The following is an 18,913-nucleotide window of genomic DNA, read 5'->3' as shown; positions in this document are numbered from 1 at the left end:
TTTGTGGACGCCGCCGCTGATCTGTTGACACCACAGTATTTGGTGAAGCAAAACGTTTATTGCTGTGGGAAAGGCTTAACCCTCATCCTCGGTGTTCTGTTTGTGTTCCCCCTCCCCTCTTTCTCTCGGAATCATTAAAAAGTTCGAGGAAAACCAAATCTCCGAGATCCAACAGGAAATCGTTTCTCCAGGCTTTTGCGCAATCTTTCCACCAGGGGTCAGTGTGACCCCAGAAAATAACTGACATCCCGGAAAAGGAAGATTCCTCTCGTCCAATCAGCGTGCTGATCATTCTGGCGCTGACCAATCAGCTGCCGCGGTGAATGGGCCGTCAGTGAGGATGCTTTTGGTGATGAGGGGGGGTATGCTGGGACAAGAAGAGTTTGTGGCCGTCTTTAAAGTTGCACGGTCGTCTGTTAAACATGACCCTTGCGTCTCGTATGATTCTCTCGCTTGGTTTGTTGTCGTCCGCGCTTGGCTCCGCACTCCAGCGGGAGGAAAAGGATGCGAGGAGGCTGCAGACGGAGTTTGGGAATGATGAGGGGCCACGTACTTCGGAGGGGTCGCTGCTCTCGAAAGGCAGCCCAGGACTGAATGAAAAGACGTGCACAGCTCCGCCCGGGCTCGAAGCGACCCTGCGAGAAGACACCCATTCAGTAAGTGGACCATTCGGGTTTCTTTCCCCGCCATTAAAGCAATAAAGTGTAAGGATCCGGGAAGCGTTTGCTTTCCTGAAGTGCTTCCACTGGCAGCACATGGAGCTGCTGTAAACAACAAACGCGCCACCATCAACCACACAATCCAAGAAACAATTGTTCTCTTTGCATGACACACAACATGTCAAACCTTTAAACTTCCCTCTCTTGTGTCACGCAGCATCATGTCATTTACTGGGGTTTTTCAATTACAAGGACAGAAGAATAAGATTGTTGCAACTGCAGCATTTGAAAACAGAAATGAATTATTCCATGTTGACCATTTATGTATGCAAGATTTTAGCAGCATTCATGGGTGCAGGAATTAAATACCTGTCACCAAACCTGGCCTCACCTACGGTGGCCTCATGTGAATCAAATAGATCCAGAGGTTTCCCGAATGGGAATGTATTCTTTAATTAATATTTCCTCTGAGACAGTTTATGTAGAAAGATGGACGATCAATAATCTGTTGTTCTGAGGGAGTTTTTATGATGCAGGAAGCTCCTTTTACTGACAGCAGGCAGCGGTTTGTGGGTTAAAATACTCATACACCAATAATTATGGCAGACACACGCCTGTAAACATTTAGTCACACTCTTGGAACAGTCCAACTCATCTTATACACCTCAGACGACACCTCTCAGTGTTATGGCATTGAGCATGTGGTAATAAGAGTTTACATGAGCAAGAAGGACCCAGCTGTCCAGAGGAATGTTGAGGGAAAACAACTTGTTTTAAAAGTACAGCACGCCACAGGACAGCCTTTGTGTGGAGAAATTACATCACACCTCCACAAACTCCGGAGCCTAGACGTGACTCTGAAGGAGGACAGACTCCTCCTCTCCCTCGCAGACATTCCCCACATTTTTGACTTGATCTGAGCACCGATCTGGATGTGAGTCTCACCTGTCTGTTATTAGAACTTGGCCTGAGTTCAGAGCACATCAGCAGATTCGATTCTTCAGTGGAAGGGTTTATTTTTCCAATTTAAGGCCCAATAAGGCGGTTGTATGTTTTTGTCAGTTTTTCCTGCTTGTTTCACAGGCGGTTCATTTAGCCGACTCAGACAGGCCTGCCGATTCTTCTTTTCCTCCTCGACATCCTTTCGGTCCGTCCCCACTGACCAAATAAACATGGAGGCTTGTTCTTTTTCAGAGTGTAACTGGGTCCCAGCCAGCTGTAGCAGCACCAAGGAAAGCAGTTAAGTTGATGTCGAGAGGGGAGGGAGAGGGTGAAGGGTTGTACGTTGCACGGCGGACGCACTAAGAGAACAACAAGTCAAATACTCTTAAATATTCATCACTTTGGTAGAAGCTCTTCACATGCCAGACGGCCGTAAACCACGTTTTGGGCCTGTATTTGGACCCTCGGATGAGGTTAAAGCAGTTACACAATTAGTGTTCCAGCAGAAAAGGCAGCTTTGTTAACTTTGGACCGAGCACACGGCCCAAAACTGCAAAGAGGTGACAAGAGCCGTTGTTGCCCAGGCCAAAGAAAAGTCAAGGAGGAGACAAAGATCCTTAAACACATCTGGATACACAAAAAGGCTGACCACTGAAACAGCTGTTCCTCACCATCTTTATCACCTTCTGCCGCCAGAACCCCCCCCACACACACACACAAACACACAAACACAAACACACACAGATGCTTGAATTCTAAAAAATCTGTTTTTTAATATTACCAAAGGTTCTTTTTTTTACCTGCAGCCGCCCTCTTGTGGTTGTCCTGAAGGCCGGGGCATTAAATAATATATGAACCAGATTATGGTAGAGTTTTCATTCCGCTTTTGAATTTTTATAAACAAAACGGCCAGAAAGAGGCGATTGTGGTGGTTTCTGGAGGCTTAGAGAGGACTTCCCACTGTACTCTCAAGATTGACGTTGTCCGTGTGGACATGAAACGGGGCCTTTTTCTCCCACGTGTGAAGGTCACGTCAGGTTTATGAGGACACGCCAAACAGGCTCAACACGCCCCTCTGTGATTAGGCTCAGGTTCCTCACCTCTCCACACCCTTCAGTGACCTGTGCTCCATACGAGGGATGGAGAGTATTTAACATCAGCAGCTTTAGAAAAGCCTGATGTAAATACAGCCTTGTAGTGCTGGGAAACTAATATGCAGCTGTCACGAGTCTGGTCGTGAAGATTGGTACAGTAGCAGTACCCAACATGCCTTTCACCTGTGTCATTTTTTGTAGTTATGTGTAAAGGTCAGGGTATAAAAAGTCTTTGAAAATGTTCTTTTTTAGATGTGACTACGTAGACAGGGGGATGGAAATGTTCGTTCATGCTCTTGGATGGCCAGTTTCCACTGGAGCTGTTTACGAGCGTCCAGCAGGCCCTCTCCTGTGGCTTTATAGAGCCGTATGTAGACTGCACCAGGCAGGACCCACCTTGTAAACATCCCTGTTCTGCATGTAAAAGGAGGGGGAGGAGGAGAGGGACCTTGTTCCTGTGCCAGACTGTGAGCATTGCTGGAATGAGCACTTGAGCCTCACTCTGGATCAAAAGGCTGGAACGCTGTTTGGATGCAGAGCACAACTGAAGCCGAAGTGTGAAGCTCAACTTTTCCTCTCACCTCCAGTGGTTTTTCTGCTTATCTGTAGTTTATGAGCAGAATTGCGCGCATCTTTACTGAATGTGGATTTCTCTGTGTTGTCTGGCCGCCTCTAATTGTCCTCTTCGCCGACCGCGGCTTTGTCATGTAGACAGGAATGTAGGTCACACACACTGGACAGTTGGGACAATTGATGCTGTCCTCTCGGCCGTCCGGCGAGCAACAAGCTCACATCCCCTTTGGAATCTGATCTCAGGCTGCCGAACGACACCCAAAGCATTATTCATTGAATTATGGAAAAAAGAAGTTATAAAGCAGGTGGTATAAATAACAGGTTTGTAAAGGCTGAATAGTAACACCAGCCTGGTTATGATAGGAGCGTGTCTGCACAGACGCTAACATCAGCAAGTATCAAATGCCCCCAGACGAAGACTAAAATATTGTGTTTTACTGCAAAGGGTTGTAACCAGGTGTCTGGATGAGTCCGGAGGAATGTTGCCCCCATCCCTGTGTATGGGAAGCACGTGAAACATATCAATGTATTTCTGAGCAGTTCTGTTTCTGCCTTTTCTTTCAGTTTATGTTCAAAGTGAAGACCATGAGTTCGCTGTCTCTGGCCTGGGTGGGCGACGCCTCGGGGGTGAGTTTGTGACCTGTAAATGGAAGAAATGTACATTTCATGTAAATGAAAGAAAAAGAGGGAAAGGGACTGTTTTTAATGTCTCATCTCCCAGGTGCTGCTGGTGTTGACAACGTTTCAGGTGCCGCTGTTCATGGTGCATTTTGCCCAGTCCAACCTCTATAGGAGGTGAGAAATACCTGAACCGTGACGCCGCGCGTTCCATTTTAAGGGTGTAGAACTGCTGCAGTTTGGGGCTGTAACTGCTGCTCTCTCACCGTTCCAGCAAAGACCATGGGAAGACCTTCCAGGATGTGACTCACCTGATCAACCACACCTTCATCCACACGGATTTCGGCATCGCCATCAGTCCTGACCACTCGGGAAAGGTGAGGCGAGGGCGGGGGGGAGACAGAAAGCATCTTTGTCGTGGCGGCCTCGGAGAGGATTCCATTCAAAGCTCTACTCTGTGCTGAATTCAGGTGATGCTCACAGGTGATGTTTCAGAAACCAGGGGGTTTCGGCTGTTTCGGTCGCGTGACTTCGGCTTGACCTTTGACCCGGTTGACCTTCCGTTTGAGCCGCTCATTCAGATGCTGTACAACCCGGGAGACTGCAACATCATTTTGACGCTCAGCGTCATGGTACCTGCTCTTCTGCTTTAGTCCAGACCTGATTTACTGCAGCTCCATCAATTAACTGAATTTTGACTGTTTCTTTTCCCTCCAGTTGGACCTCTGGTTATCTGAAGACTTTGGCGCCACCTGGCGGAAAATTCATGACAGTGTCTGTCTGGTCAGATGGTGAGAAACTTTTTTTCTATAATTAAATTCGAGCCGAAAAACGAATTATTTACAGTAAAACGATTATTTTTTTGGATTAGTATTAATATTTTACTTCTTCTGAATATGAGTGGTGATTGATTATTTCTTTTCAACCACGGTATTTGGGCATTTCTGGTTCATATTCTTTCTGCAAATGATATTTTGCTGATCCAATCCCATTTTAAAAAATCTGTTATTATTCAAAGTGTTCTGTTTCACACTTTCTGGACAATAAGGGTGCATTCCAGACTGTTTTCCCCTTTACCAGAGGCCAATTTCATCTAACCACAGTTCGGTCTCAAGCCTACAGACAAATAAATCCTAATTTCTCATGGAAGAGTTACACTTTATAAATCTGGAGCCAGATACACTTAAACGAGTGAAACCTACCAAAGCTCTTTGTAGTGAATGATAGGGTGGAATGTGGCTTATACAGTCCAGGTCACGGTGCTGGCTTGTATTTATATGTGAGTTGATGATCTCGTTTCATTTTCAGATAGCAGATTATTAAGCGGTGTTGTCCATGGACACGGGTCATTTGTGTTTGCTCACAAAGTAGCCTGAAGCCGTGCGTGTTTGGAGTTCCTGTGTGCGGTTTTGCCCATTTTTTTGTTATCCCAGCTGTCTCCCTCTCAGCTGGATCGTTGTCGTGGGCCTACTTTAGTGTGGTCACCAAAGTTCACATGGGGTTGTGGTGTCAGCGTGTGGTCATCAGCGCTGCATTGTGGGAACGCCGTTGCGGCGCTGCGTGGCCGCAGCTGTCGCTCAGGCTCCGGCCGAGATGGACTGCAGAGCGAATCATGAGTCAGCAAAGTCATTCTTATTCAGGCCAGGAAAAGCCTAATATCTGCACCGTGGAAAAAGGCATCTTCTTTCGCAATAAAGAAAACCACAAGGGGGATGGGGGCAGGGGGCATTGATGTGCAACTCACTCACACACATCTGGAAACCACAACCCTAATTGGTGATTTCTATTCTCTCCCTCATTTTCTCCCATGCAGGGGCCAAAAAAACAGCATCTACTTTACTACAAACCACAACAGATCATGCAGTAAGTGCAGCCGCGCGATTGTCAGTCGCACATGTGAAAACGGGCCGAATCCAGTCACACATGTTTCTGTCAGACGACAGAGGCTCGTTGGAATTGAGGAAGACGGCAGACTACGGGCGAAGTTTCCAGACCATCGCGACAAGAGTTTACTCTTTTGTTCTGGGGGGACGCTTTGTGTTTGCTTCCATCATGACTGGGACGGTACGTGTGTAAAATGTGTTGGTGTTGCAGCTTTGCGTTGCTTTTTTTCATGTGTGTGTGTGTGTGTTAGGGTACTGAGCGTATGATCCATGTATCTGTGGATGGAGGGCAGGTGTGGAACATCGCTCAGCTTCCCTCAGTCAACCACGAACAGTTCTACTCCATCCTGGCAGCCACCCGGGACATGATTTTCATGCACGTGGACGACCCCGGAGGTGGGAATGACTGAGGGTGTTGGTAGCTAGCAGTAATACTGATGCTTGACGATCTTTTTGTCTGGTGCTTATGTGAGCAGACTCAGGGGTCGGAACCATTTACGTGTCAGACGACAGGGGAGCCGTCTTCTCCAAGTCTTTGGAACGGCACCTTTACACCACAACAGGGAGCGAAACGGACTTCACCGCCATCACGTCGCTCCGGGGCGTCTACATGACCAGCGTGCTCACGGAGGGTGAGTTAACACACTGATTCCACACTCACACAGTGGGGCAGCAGAAAACAGCAAGTTACGCCAGAGCACATGTAAAAACGAGGCAAAATGTCCCCAGTGACACTGTCTCATTGTCTTCTAAAGGTGAAAGTTTACAGTTTGTATTTTTATCGGCTTTGCAGATGGTGTCGTAGAGACCGTGGTCACGTTCGACCAGGGCGCTAAATGGCAGGTGCTGCGCTCTCCACAGAGCAGCCAGTGTGACTCTGAGACCTCCACCAACAGGCCCAAGAGAGTGAGAAACACACACCTTGAGACATTACAGTCATGTTGCAGATGTACGAGGGTTAGGGTTAGTTAGGTAGTTAGGGTTGGCTGGGTTTTGTAGAATCTGTGACACTGTTTCAGCTTAATTGTTGCGTCTCTACAGTGCAGACTTCACATCCACGCCTCCTACAGCACCACCATGAAGATGAATGTTCCCATGTTGCCTCTGTCGCAGCCCAACGCCGTGGGTCTGGTTCTGGCTCATGGTAAAAGAAACACCAAACAACCACTCAGGTGACATGGTGTCATTTATCACCACTCTTGTCCGTGTCTACAGGAAGTGTTGGAGACTCAGAATCGGTTCTCTCCCCTGACGTGTATGTGTCTGATGATGGCGGCTACTCGTGGCTGTTGGCCCTCAAAGGCCCCCATCATTACGCTATACTGGATTCTGGAGGGCTGCTGGTGGCTGTGGAGCACACCAACGTCCCTGTCAATCAGATCAAGTCAGCTAAACTGGGAAAAGGGGACAGTTGTTGGTTTGTTTTCAGAGCGCCATCGGGCTCAAATTGTCTTATCGCTCTCTCCTTGAAGATTTTCCACAGACGAGGGTCAGTGTTGGCACGCGTATAACTTCACCAGCGACCCGTTCCACTTTGTCAGCATGGACAGCGAGCCCGGCTCCCGCTCCATGAACGTCAGCCTGTGGGGCTACAGGACCGGCTTCACCAAATGGGTGGTGATCACCGTGGACTTCAGGAAGCTTTTCACCCAGGACTGTGAGTATTCGGGTGCGTAGAGCTGCTGACCGCTCAGCGGCGTCTGAGATGATGAGTGCGCACGTGTTTACGCGCAGGTACTGATGCGGACTACGTGCAGTGGCTGGCTCATTCAACGGAATCTACTGGACCCGGTGATGGATGTGTGCTAGGCTACAAAGAGACCTTCTTAAGGCTGAGGAAAGGATCCGTCTGCTGGAATGGGAGGGATTATTCTGTCACCAAGAAACTGTCTCCCTGTCCGTGCACGTTGGATGATTATCACTGGTATGAATTTTGGCGCGGTGGTGCAGCGATCATGGATTTGGCATCTTAGTAAGAAGGTTCTAGGTTCCACTCCGGCCTTTCTTTGTGGAGTTTGTATGGTTCTCTCGTGTCTGTATCCACATTCTGCTGGCCCGCGGTGTGAGTGTGGGGCAGACTCGGTCCACCTCTTACCCAGTGAGCACTGGGAAATGTGAATCTCACAGCATGTTGATTCGCTCTGTCCTACAGTGATTTTGGATATTACCGGCCAGAGAACAGCTCCGAATGTGTGGAGCAGGAGGAGATGAAGCGCCGTCCTCTGGAGTTCTGTTTAAACGGCACCGTGGAGCAGCTACGGACCAGTGGGTGAGGCTCCCTCATTCGGCCCTGAAAAGGATTTTTACCAAACACAACCAGGCACTGCTGAACTGCACAGACCCTGTCTGTCCTCCTCTGTTTGTGACAAAGCTACCGAAAGATTCCTGGCGACCAGTGTGAGGGAGGTTTCCAGCCAGAGAGGAAGGAGACGGCCCTGAGCAGGATCTGCATCAGTGACTTCCTTCGTACAGATTCTCTGGTCAGTTCTTCACACACAGAAAATTTGACCTTCAACCCTGTTAAACCGCATGTCCTGAAAATTCAGTACCTTCTAAACAGCAGTGGACTCAATTTCCCCCCCCCCCCAGACACCTCACCACCAGTCCTCACCAAATACCGCTGTCATAGTGACGGTTGTTATAGCAATCCTGCTAATGAGCGCTGTCATGGGCGTTTGGCTGGTGAAGAAATATGTGTGTGGAGGACGGTGAGTCAAAGTTTATTCCACATTTAAGTACACATGTATGCTGCTTTTTGTTCCTGACTCTTATATTTTTTGATGTTTTCACCAGGTTCCTCGTGCACAGATACTCTGTTATGAGGGAACACGTGGAGGCGAACAAAATAGAAGGGGTCGATGACGTTGACAGTCACAGCACAGAGACAGAAAAAGCGCACTACAATGAAGACTCAGATCAGGTATCTCCTCCTTTCTTTTTATTTAAACAGTTTGATCATCACAGAACTAATTTGTGGTGTTTGTCTCCCAACAGGACCTTTTAGAATAATATTCTAGTAACATTCAGCCTCTGTCTGCCACATGTTGCACGCAGAGTGATTAGCGTTGCCTTCGTACTTCTCTCGCTCCCTCTAGTGGCCGGAGGACTCATCAGCAGCTCACGCCACTTCCTTCTTTCAGTTGAGTTGCCTGTAGGAAGTCAAAGCTCTGATTTGGGGAGGGGGGCATAAACTCAGCCTGGAGCAGAAGAAAGCTGGTTGTGGGGGGGTCTGGAGAGCTTTTTTTGATTCTGTCAAACACAGTTTTGTGAAGTCTGAGTATGTGCTGTTTTGTCTTGTTTTCTTCCATGCTGCCCTGAACAATTGGTGGCTGATGACATTCTGAAGCGATATGGAAGCCCCAAACAAGCTGTGACCTTGTAATATGATGTGCAGCCAACAGGAAAGGATAATCTGTTTTTTGAGTTCAGAAATATCTGCCGCCAGCAACTTTCTTTGCTAGTAATTTGATACAGTCCTGTTCTGCACAGCAGCCATTTTAACATTTATTCTGTTTATTTCAGTCACTAAAATCAGGCACTTTGCACCACTTTGTAATTCAAAACTATAGAAAATGGTTTTAAGGTTAAATTTTAGGCTAGGTAAAAATATAACTTCAACCATCTTCCTCTTCCAAAAATAATAAGTATATATTTTACAAGTGTTAGAATAAAAGATCATATGGTAACATTTTTTTAAGAATAATTAATGCTGAGGTTTTATTTGTAAATTCACTTCAAAATGAGTCAGAATTACATGTTAACAACTTGCCACATATCAAGCAAAGAAATGGGACCTTGTAAAGTCCATATTAGCCTTTTTAGTGCTTTGGGAATTCTTGGAATAAATGTTAAACAGGTCATTAAGCAGTGTCATGATTTAAAATACAAGGTACCTTTTTACGTGTTGCAGCATCCCACATCCTGTTTGTCCTCCCTGTGTGTGTGTGTGGTGGAAGTGAAAGACTTGAATTATTGCCAAAGCACTTTTCATAACTTTAGAGGTGATGTAATCAAGCTTAGTCCAGTCGTGCGTGTATGAAAACAATCCTAGCCCAAAATCTTTACTTGAAATTCCCGCTGTCTTTACATCCGAATAGACATGCAGACAGATGTTTTGTGTGTGTGTGTCTGTGTGTGTTTTTGCGTGTGTGTGTGTTACACAGGGGAGAGAAGGGTGCATAATAATATGCCTTTTTTAATTATCTTAATTTAGATGCAGACATAATCATCCAGTTAATCTAATGTCTAAGAAATAAAGCTGAATTTGTGGATTAAATAAATCCCGTTAACGCTAATATAAAATGATCTTTATTCTAAGTACCATAAAGCAATTAATTAACATCATTTGATGTGTAGAAAATAAATGATGGCTGGATACATTTATATTATTTGCGATGCGATGCTAAAGAATCTGGTGTTTGCAGGCTTCGTATTGAACATTATTACTGCAGAATTAATAGGAACATCCCAGCAAATAAGCTATTGTCATAAGATGGCCTAATATAGAGGCATATTCTCAAGGACTGATGGGTGGACTTTGTGACATCTGAAAGCAACTTGCTTGATGCATCTGTATTTACACAACTGTACAAACAAACCCACATATTTACTACTCAATGAAAATATACCTTGCACTGTATCTACAGATCTGTGAAAGAAGAAATTGCTTGTGTGCCTCATTCAATTGTGTTTTCATTACTGTTTGCTAGAATATCAGAGATGATTACAGTACATCTGGATTAAATAACTATACCATCACCATTTTGCATATTTTGACTAGAATAACACTCCATTTATATAATCTTTATTTGGATTTGTTCATTGGATATTTCTGATGATGTATTGATAATAAAGGTTTTTAAAAGCCATGAAGTTAAAGAGATTAATAACACATTTTTTATGAATTCAAAAGATGAATACGCGTCACGCAAGCGCAGTACCACCCCTCTACCAGTAGGGGCGCGCTTCGTATCTGCGTTTCCGGAATACGTCGATCGCGATCGTTGGTTTGAATCTGTAGTTCAGTTAGCTTCGCTGTCTACCTGTCAGAGCCACATAGTTTAAAAGTTGAGCAGCTACTGAAATATATTTACATTGCAGTGGTCGAGTTATAATGCGACAGTCCACGACGAGCGATGCCGCGGCGTTTGCGTGATGTTAATTCGGCCCCATGAGGTATTAACGAAGATATTCCTCTGGAAATAGCTAAGTTAGCCAATGTTAGCGTGGCTTTCGTGTTAGCTAACACGGGGTCGCTACGATGGCAATATCATCCTGAGTCAACGTTTCCCAGGTGTTACATTTCACACGCCAGTGTTTTGGTAAGGTTTCCATTTTGGTTCAGCATCTTCAAAGTGAAACATGCATATATGCTTCCCTGCGCGGGTTAGCAACAATAGCAACTGTTGTTAGCTGTCGGATGTGATCTTATTCAGGCGCACTCTCCTGTTTAGGCCAAATACACTCGACTGTTTAATACGAGCGAGCTTTATGTAATGCGATGATTTCATTATTTCCTTGTCGTGTTACAATTCTGGCTTCCAGTTTGAGGACTTTTACTATGAGCTCTCTATCAGCCGAGCCTCCATCATCAAGCTCTTCATGCAGGACACTTCCAGGAGAAGGAAGCCAGGTACAATTTTTTCTATACACCTCTATTAGATTTTTAAAAACAATTCAGGCAATATCCAACGATTAATATAGACATTATTGTAAGGTTCTGGCTGTGTCTCCTGTGACAGGTTCAGCCAAAAGCCCCTCTCCTGCAGATTCTGCGTGTTGCAGGAGCCCAGGAAGAAGTATTCACATTGAAAGAGGTAAGTTGACAGGCAAAATGTCAAGAATGTGAGGATACATGCTGTTAAACCTGTTCAGAAACCCACCTCATGGGTCTTGTGATGTCTCCTGTTTAGGTTATGCACTACTTGGGTCAGTACATCATGGGAAAGCAACTGTATGATAAACAGAGGCAACACATAGTTCACTGCCAGGATGATCCCTTAGGAGAGCTGCTGGAGGTGGAGAGCTTTTCTGTCAAAAACCCAAGGTAACCTTCAACCCAAATGGTCTCCGCAACTCATGCTGGACTAAGATTTTCTGGCTTTATAAATGATCCCGTTTTAAGTGGTCTATTCTGCTTTCCAGCCCGGTGTATGAAATGCTGAAGAAGTACTTAGTTGTGCTCGGCTGTGCTGGTAAGTGTCACTGTTGCAATGATGTCTTTGTTGCTTATTTGAAACTGGTTGTGTTTTTGTTTTTTTGTTTTTTTTCAAAATACAACTGAAAATTCAATTGTCAATTTGTTTTCTCTTCCCTTTTTCCATTGACACTGATATTTTATTTGCCCCTTTAAATTAAGTTTCAGGAGGAGCTCCTCGGGAATACGTGGCCTCTTCGCTTTATTCTTTGTTTATGCATCTTTTTGGGAAGCAGGAACCATTTTTTATGACATATAGAAGCCCCTGAGAGACTAAATAATGCTAAAATGCAAAAGGTCAGGGTTTGTTTTTTCTGTTACTGTGTCTTATCTGAAATGCAGACGCTGCAGAGAATCTTTCTGTGGGCCGTGAATGTGTAGAGGGCGGAGTGGAGGATCGTGGTCAGGTAAAACTTGGCATGGTGCTCAGGAGAAACAGAGACCCCAGCCTTGCTTGCTTCACTACACACAACCCAAAAGAATTAGGAGGAGCTGGCGAAGGCTGATTAAAGAGCTCTTTGGTTCGGTCTGGACTTGATCTTTGTCAAAATTGTTACCAAACAATCCAAAACAGTTGAGTTTGGAGGGGACGTGATTCAGATTCAGCGCCTCTCTGCTTGTGTGTAGTGAGGAGGGGAGGAAAGGTCCGCTGTCTCCGTTGGTGTGCATTTGTACAGAGTGGCACCGTCTCTGTACAGCTCCATCCGTGGTTTGGTCTGGTGGCGTTTCGATCCACCAGCGCCATCCAGTGGATGGGGAGGCAGAGTCTTTTTCTCTGTCTGTCAGAGGTCTCTTCTCTGCTTCGCCCTGAAGGAACCCAGCTCCTGTTCAAACACAGCCCTCAGTTACCCCGACCTGTTCCACCCATCCCTGTCTTCCATCACCCCTCCTTTCCGCTCCTTCCCACCACTGCAGGCTGCTCATGTGGACAAATTTGTTGAGGCACAAGCCTAAATTTGGAGGTCACCGTTCTTGAAGAATTCTACCAGAATTCCTAAACAGTGGGAGGTTTAATCTTTCTCTCTGCTCTGTTTTTCTTTTTGTGTGCGGAGAATATAATTAAGGACTGATTTCATTAGCTCTATGTAGTCCTTCTTCGTCTACCTATTTAACATGTATAACTGTCTATTTAAATCCACAAGTCACCTCAGAATAAGTCATCACTCACCGCGTGACTCGTGCTACGTGCTCCCATTCTTCCTGTCTGTTTAATTTGGACACTGGCTCTCTGGTTCAGTAGTTTTTCTGTCTCTTTTATTGTCATCATCTTCACATGCTTATGTTGTCAGATTGTCTCCTTCCCACTGGTCCTTACCCAATTTGCCCAGCCCCCTGTTCCCTGTACCACCTCCCAGTGCCTAGAGGTCAATTTGAAGAGGAGCTGTGGGTCCTCCAAGTGCTCGGTCATCGATGTGTAGTCTAATTTCTGCCCTTTCCCCTTCTCTAGATGTGTAGAGGTGTGGTCAAAGCAGGACAGACTATCATTGACGGGTCTCTCCTGCAGACCCCCTCTCAGAGACGACCGCGGGAGCCAGATGAAGGTAAACGTTCGGTTTTAAACTCCACATTTCAAGTAAAATGCCTGATGGCTGGTTTTAACTCTTCAACGTCTCTCCAGACTCTCTTGAAGGCCTGCCACGATCAGCCTGCAAACGACCTAAACTGGACGTTTCTCTGGATGAGTGGGACCTGTCAGGCCTGCCCTGGTGGTTTCTGGGTAATCTCCGGAGTAATTACAGCTGCAAGAGCAACGGTTCCACTGACATTCACACAAACCAAGTAAGAACTATCACATGCTAGAAGCTGTTCATGAGCAGTCAGACGGTTCAGGGTTCTTTTCATGTTAGCACATCGGGTCATTTATATGTGGCATAAAACAGAAGCACAACAATGGTGGTCTGACTGATGTGTCAGCTGTCTCCTGCCCAGGAGGAGGACACGGCCATCGTGTCGGACACCACCGATGACCTGTGGTTCCTGACCGAGGGCGAGAGTGAACAGGTAAGCGTGGAGATGAAAGAAGCTGCCCTGGAAGAAGGGCGTGGAGGCGAAGGAGAGGCTTGTTCTGAGGAGGACGACAGAGCAGGGAAGGAAGAGAAAGGGGATCGAGAGGTGTGTGCAGATAAACCAGAGACCTTCAGGCCTGGAGTAATGTGGTTACAGAGCCTCGAGCTGCCCGTCTTGATTGTTTTACATATTATTTAAGATGCAGGAGGAGCCTGATGAGGACTCGCAGTGTCTGAGCGATGACACCGACATAGAGATCTCCACACAGGTTTGTGTCCCTTATTTCTCTCTCTATTTGTCCGATTCCGCTTCTGCACTTGACTTTGCGCCGCTTCCCACCTCCAAGGATGCATGGCAGTGTACGGAGTGCAGGAAGTACAACACACCTCTCCAGAGGTACTGCGTTCGCTGCTGGGCTCTTCGGAAGAACTGGTACAAAGACGTCCCTCGGCTCGCCCATTCCCTCTCTGTTCCCGACATCCCGGCGTGCAGTTCTCTCACCGCCCAGGATGACGAGGACGACAGCGATGCCGGCATCGACGTCCCAGACTGCACCAGGACCGTGTCTGACCCCATCATCTTGCCCTCTCACTCCACAGCCGATCGACCGTTGCCCCCCGCGCTGTCAGGAAAGGGCAAAGCTCCCTGGTCTTCCAGCTTCCACAAAGATGAGCCGCTCTCCGAAGGGGATAGTCAGGAAAGTCTGGGCATGGAAGTGGAAGAGGTCAGGCCCGAGGCCCTGCTGGAGCCCTGCAAGCTCTGCCGTGTGCGACCAAGGAATGGGAACATCATCCACGGACGTACGGCTCACCTGCTCACCTGCTTTCCTTGCGCGAGGAGGCTGCACAAGTTCCACGCTCCTTGTCCAGGATGCGGGAAGATCATTCAGAATGTTATTAAGATATTCATCCTTTAAAAAGTGCACACGCACACCCTCACTCAGTCAGTCAGTCTTTAGAACTTCAGCGATCACATGTTTCGACCTTACAGTTGCATGCACTTTGGTACACATGCCCTTGTGTACACAGACAACGTGCACCTTAAACGTGCGCAGACACTCGGTGGAGCTCGCTCTTTGCTGCATGACTTATTTTGCATCACACTGCCTCGGAAGTTAGGTTTCCAAAAAGGGATACAGTCGCATTGATATTTATTTATTTATTTGAAGAACTGGTGGTTGCAGGTTACGTAAATTACGAGATTTGATGAAGACTCCCCCCCCTCCCCCCCCACACACACACACACCCAAGGCTTTGCTTTTCCTCAACGTGCCATTTAAGAGACCTCGCCTTAGCCCAGTTTGGAGTTGGTTTTGACTGGTAGATTCACTTTAGGCCTCGCTACTAAGGTTTGGAAGCCCCAGTTCAGGTATGTACCTACAGAAACAAACATCCAATAAATGTCCAGCCTGCTTTGTTCTGTCTTCACCCCTTTTTTCCTCCTTCATTGGTGTTTTTCAGAGAATGATGATTGATTTATGAAGATGAGCTAGAAGGAAAAACAAAAGCTAAACCTCCAAAAATGTGAATGCAATGGGAAGTACAGATGCGGCTACTTAAGTTGTTTCTCTTAATAATCATAGTTTTTATAGACTAAACGTTTTCTTGTGTTAAATATGATTACTGTTGCATACGTGGTGATTCACTGCGCAGTAGCTTTTGCTTTCTAGTTCAATTTGTGTTCAGAATTCACCAACATTACAAATGTGTATATCTTGAAATTAATTTATTTAAGAAACCTCTTTTTGTGTCCATGGGTAAAATGATTTTTACTCCAAGTTCTCCATAAACAGGATGTTACTTGAGCGGTGGGCAATGCTAGAGTACTTAAATAGAGCTGACCTTGTTGAATACGCTGCCATATATGTTAATATTTAAATTTATTATAGATATTATTTAGACGGTCCACCGGTTGTAAATTGTGCACACATTGAAATGAGCATTTAAATCCTGACCCTCCTGACTCTTTACTGTACTCAGCCTTTCTGCCAGCAGGTGGGGGGAAATCTATACTGTCTGGAGTCCACAGAAGCTGCAGCAGTAACATAGCATATGTAGGGGCATGCTTCCTGTCATAGGGCCGCTGTGATATATCAATAATATACAAGATCAATGTAGCCTGTGGTATTCATCAGTAATCATTGTGACCCCCAACCCCCCCCCCCTAAAGCCAGACCTCATCAAAATGACTCTATTATGCTGTTAATATCATTAAAGGTTGAATTTATCTGTTGCTATTGGTGACAGGAGGTGAGGTGTACTCAACCACAGTACAGCTATTACAGATCTGTGTTTTTATTTGTTTGAATAAAAGTTAAACGACACGAGTCGGTTGTATGATTTGACTCCGTGTGTGTGTGTGTGTGTGCACTGAAGAATAAGTCATTGTGTGACAGGCCAGCTGTCGTGCGCCCTCTTCTTGGCTGGGCGGCAGCTCTTCTGCTTACTCATTACTCTGCTTGTTTGTAGCGGCCGCCCAGACTTCCCAGTACGCTGCAGATGCGGGGCCAGTGCAGCCGCGGTACCCCCGGGTGTCGTTTCAGTCAAAACGACTCAGTGGGGAATATTCCCTAATGAGTTTCCTCTTAAAGCTTACCCCCATCACCGCCCGCAGATGCCTCCATTTAATAGGAGCACTTTAGCAGCCGCGCGGGCGTTTAGAGCCGACTAATGAAAACGCACCGCATTAGAAACACGAGGCCACAACGTGCTGGTACATATTACCTATATAATACTTTTAATGGGTTTTAGTTTCAGTGGCGGTAAATCAAACCATTTGGGCCCGACTGCTACAAAATGCTAACGTTTGCTGTGACGACCTCAAGGTCAAGAGGGCAAACCCGGCACATAGCTGCTCCCCGGGATGGTTTCTGTTCATATTTTCTCTGTTTTCTGGCATTTATGGATGTTCCAACTATGGATCAGAGCAGATCCTCGAGCCTGGACCCAGTTCCTCGCCTCGGCCTGTTGGTCTGCTCGGTTTTCTCCCCGTTTGTAACAAACACTAAAAGAGTTCGCCCCTAAATCACAAACGGCATACTTCTCTGTCTGCATCATCGCGGCGTAAAGTCAAAGCAATGCTCGACACCCCCGGCGACACGGCCCTGGAAGCCTGGCAGCTCTAGAATGGCACAGTCAGGGAGTGGTAGGGGATCTACATGTTTCCATGGCGACAATGCCTCCATCCCAAAGCCCCGGAATAACTTAACACATTCTCTCTCTATCCCCTGTGGCGTATGTAACACTTCCTGGAGGGAAAATAGTTAGGGCGGAAGCTCGGCGGTGAACTTTTGCTCCTTTATTTTGGTCGGAATTTCTAATTTTATTGCTGATTCAGCCGTTCGCCTCATCCTGTGTTTCAGCGAGTCAACAAATACTTGTGTGATATTTCTGTGACACACCCGGGACGTCAGGCCTCAGCCCGTTTATCAGCGTTATTCCTCTGGCCGGCTGGAACTGATGAATGAACGTCACCTGTATCTCTGTCAGGAATCTCATTTTTTCCACATTCACACACACACACACACACACACACACACACACACACACACACACACACACACACACCCCTTTCTCTCTGTTGTGTCTGAATATTTGGTCACTCCAGAAACAAGGCTGCTAAATTTGTCCGCCCCGATGAAATGCGAGAAGGTCAGAGGAGCTGGACAAAAACAAAGATCTGAATGTGGTTAAAAAAAAAGAAAAGAAAAAGGAATGAACGGCTTTCCAAGTGGAACAAAGAGGGTGAAACAGGCCGCGACAAAGTCGGAGCTTTAAATTCATCCTTCCAGATACGAAAGGTGACTTTGAAAAGTTATTGATGTCCGGAGTTGGAACATAGTTTCCACGTGGACGTCCACTCGGGTCTCACAACACTGGTCACAGGATCCAGAGAGGAGAACCTCTTGGATCAGTTCTGCTGGTGGTGGATCCCTGCTGATGGTGGATCGCTTGCATGACAGCAATCCAGGCTGTGTTGCAGAGGAGCAAAAGATATTTACAGTAAACAACTCCTGCGGCTGCCATGCGCGCCAAAGTGTGTTAGTGGGAAGTGGGTTATGTGCGTCGGCATGAGCGGGGTTGTTTGTCCGCTGTAGCCTGGCAGCGAGCGGCGTGCCAGCGAGGGGAAGGGCAGCGGATGGTTCGGGGTTTCAGCCCATTCCTGTGATTTAACATGACACCACTTGCACTAAGACTGCGACAGCTGCACATGCACATGCCGGCCATTCTGTTTGTTGTAGGGGATTACTCCCCGATAAAAACCCCAGAGTGCAGGAGCGCGGCTGGGCTACAGAACTACTGTTCCCCTCCCTGGCTTGGAAAGCTTTCTCCAGGCCTCCGGGGCCCTGTGAAAACACAGGTGGGGGCACTTCATTCTGAAAAGAAATGAATGGGGGTATTCTCTGTGTGATTGGGGGGGTGGGGGGGCTGTAGTAGCGTCACATCACCTTCAGACATCAGTCAAACGGAGCTTATGTAAGCTTCATTACTCAACAGAAATAGTGCCAGGCTCCAATTGCACTCATTCATGTCTGTCTGTCTGTCTATCTGTCTATCTATCTATCTATCTATCTATCTATCTATCTATCTATCTATCTATCTATCTATCTATCTATATCTATCTATCTATCTATCTATCTATCTATCTATCTATCTATCTATCTGTCTGTCTGTCTGTCTGTCTGTCTCTCTGTCTCTCTGTCTCTCTGTCTGTCTATCGTTTATTGATTTTCCTCCCCTCTTATGCTGATTTCAGACATGTTCTGGTATGTTGCTATGGCTATGGCTATGGCTATGGCTATGGTTATGGCTATGGTTATGGCTATGGCTATGGCTATGGCTATGGCTATGGTTATGGCTATGGCTATGGCTATGGCTATGGCTATGGCTATGGCTTTGGCTATGGCTATGGCTATGGCTATGGCTATGGCTATGGCTATGG

At 46.5% G+C, this 18,913-nt stretch overlaps 2 protein-coding genes across 5 annotated transcripts; both read left to right on the top strand.

Annotated features, from left to right (window-relative positions):
* Window positions 1–349: 349 nt before the first annotated feature.
* On the top strand, window positions 350–10,641 carry LOC130524253 (sortilin-like). The gene is made up of 20 exons (XM_057030209.1): window positions 350–656; window positions 3,833–3,895; window positions 3,990–4,063; window positions 4,161–4,263; window positions 4,357–4,518; window positions 4,604–4,677; window positions 5,700–5,749; window positions 5,823–5,950; window positions 6,021–6,165; window positions 6,246–6,401; window positions 6,563–6,675; window positions 6,811–6,913; window positions 6,985–7,153; window positions 7,242–7,426; window positions 7,504–7,693; window positions 7,922–8,038; window positions 8,141–8,249; window positions 8,359–8,477; window positions 8,563–8,689; window positions 8,764–10,641. The coding sequence occupies exons 1-20, from the start codon at window positions 423–425 to the stop codon at window positions 8,776–8,778; spliced, it is 2,436 nt and encodes an 811-aa protein (XP_056886189.1). The 5' UTR covers window positions 350–422; the 3' UTR covers window positions 8,779–10,641.
* Window positions 10,642–10,768: 127 nt separating this feature from the next.
* On the top strand, window positions 10,769–16,298 carry mdm4 (MDM4 regulator of p53). 4 transcript variants are annotated; one of them, XM_057030225.1, is made up of 11 exons: window positions 10,769–11,090; window positions 11,314–11,401; window positions 11,511–11,585; window positions 11,682–11,815; window positions 11,914–11,963; window positions 12,308–12,372; window positions 13,413–13,506; window positions 13,584–13,744; window positions 13,895–14,077; window positions 14,178–14,240; window positions 14,319–16,298. In XM_057030225.1, the coding sequence occupies exons 2-11, from the start codon at window positions 11,330–11,332 to the stop codon at window positions 14,886–14,888; spliced, it is 1,467 nt and encodes a 488-aa protein (XP_056886205.1). In that variant the 5' UTR covers window positions 10,769–11,090; window positions 11,314–11,329; the 3' UTR covers window positions 14,889–16,298. The 4 variants fall into 4 exon arrangements, with proteins under 4 accessions (XP_056886205.1, XP_056886203.1, XP_056886202.1 ...); XM_057030223.1 differs by having other exon boundaries at window positions 14,172–14,240; XM_057030222.1 differs by having other exon boundaries at window positions 13,880–14,077.
* The last annotated feature ends 2,615 nt before the right edge of the window (window positions 16,299–18,913 follow it).

This window comes from Takifugu flavidus, chromosome 4, assembly GCF_003711565.1.
Source record: "Takifugu flavidus isolate HTHZ2018 chromosome 4, ASM371156v2, whole genome shotgun sequence".
Classification (NCBI taxonomy): domain Eukaryota; kingdom Metazoa; phylum Chordata; class Actinopteri; order Tetraodontiformes; family Tetraodontidae; genus Takifugu; species Takifugu flavidus.
Note: the sequence above shows the minus strand (reverse complement) of the source record. Positions and strands in the feature narration are given on the sequence as shown.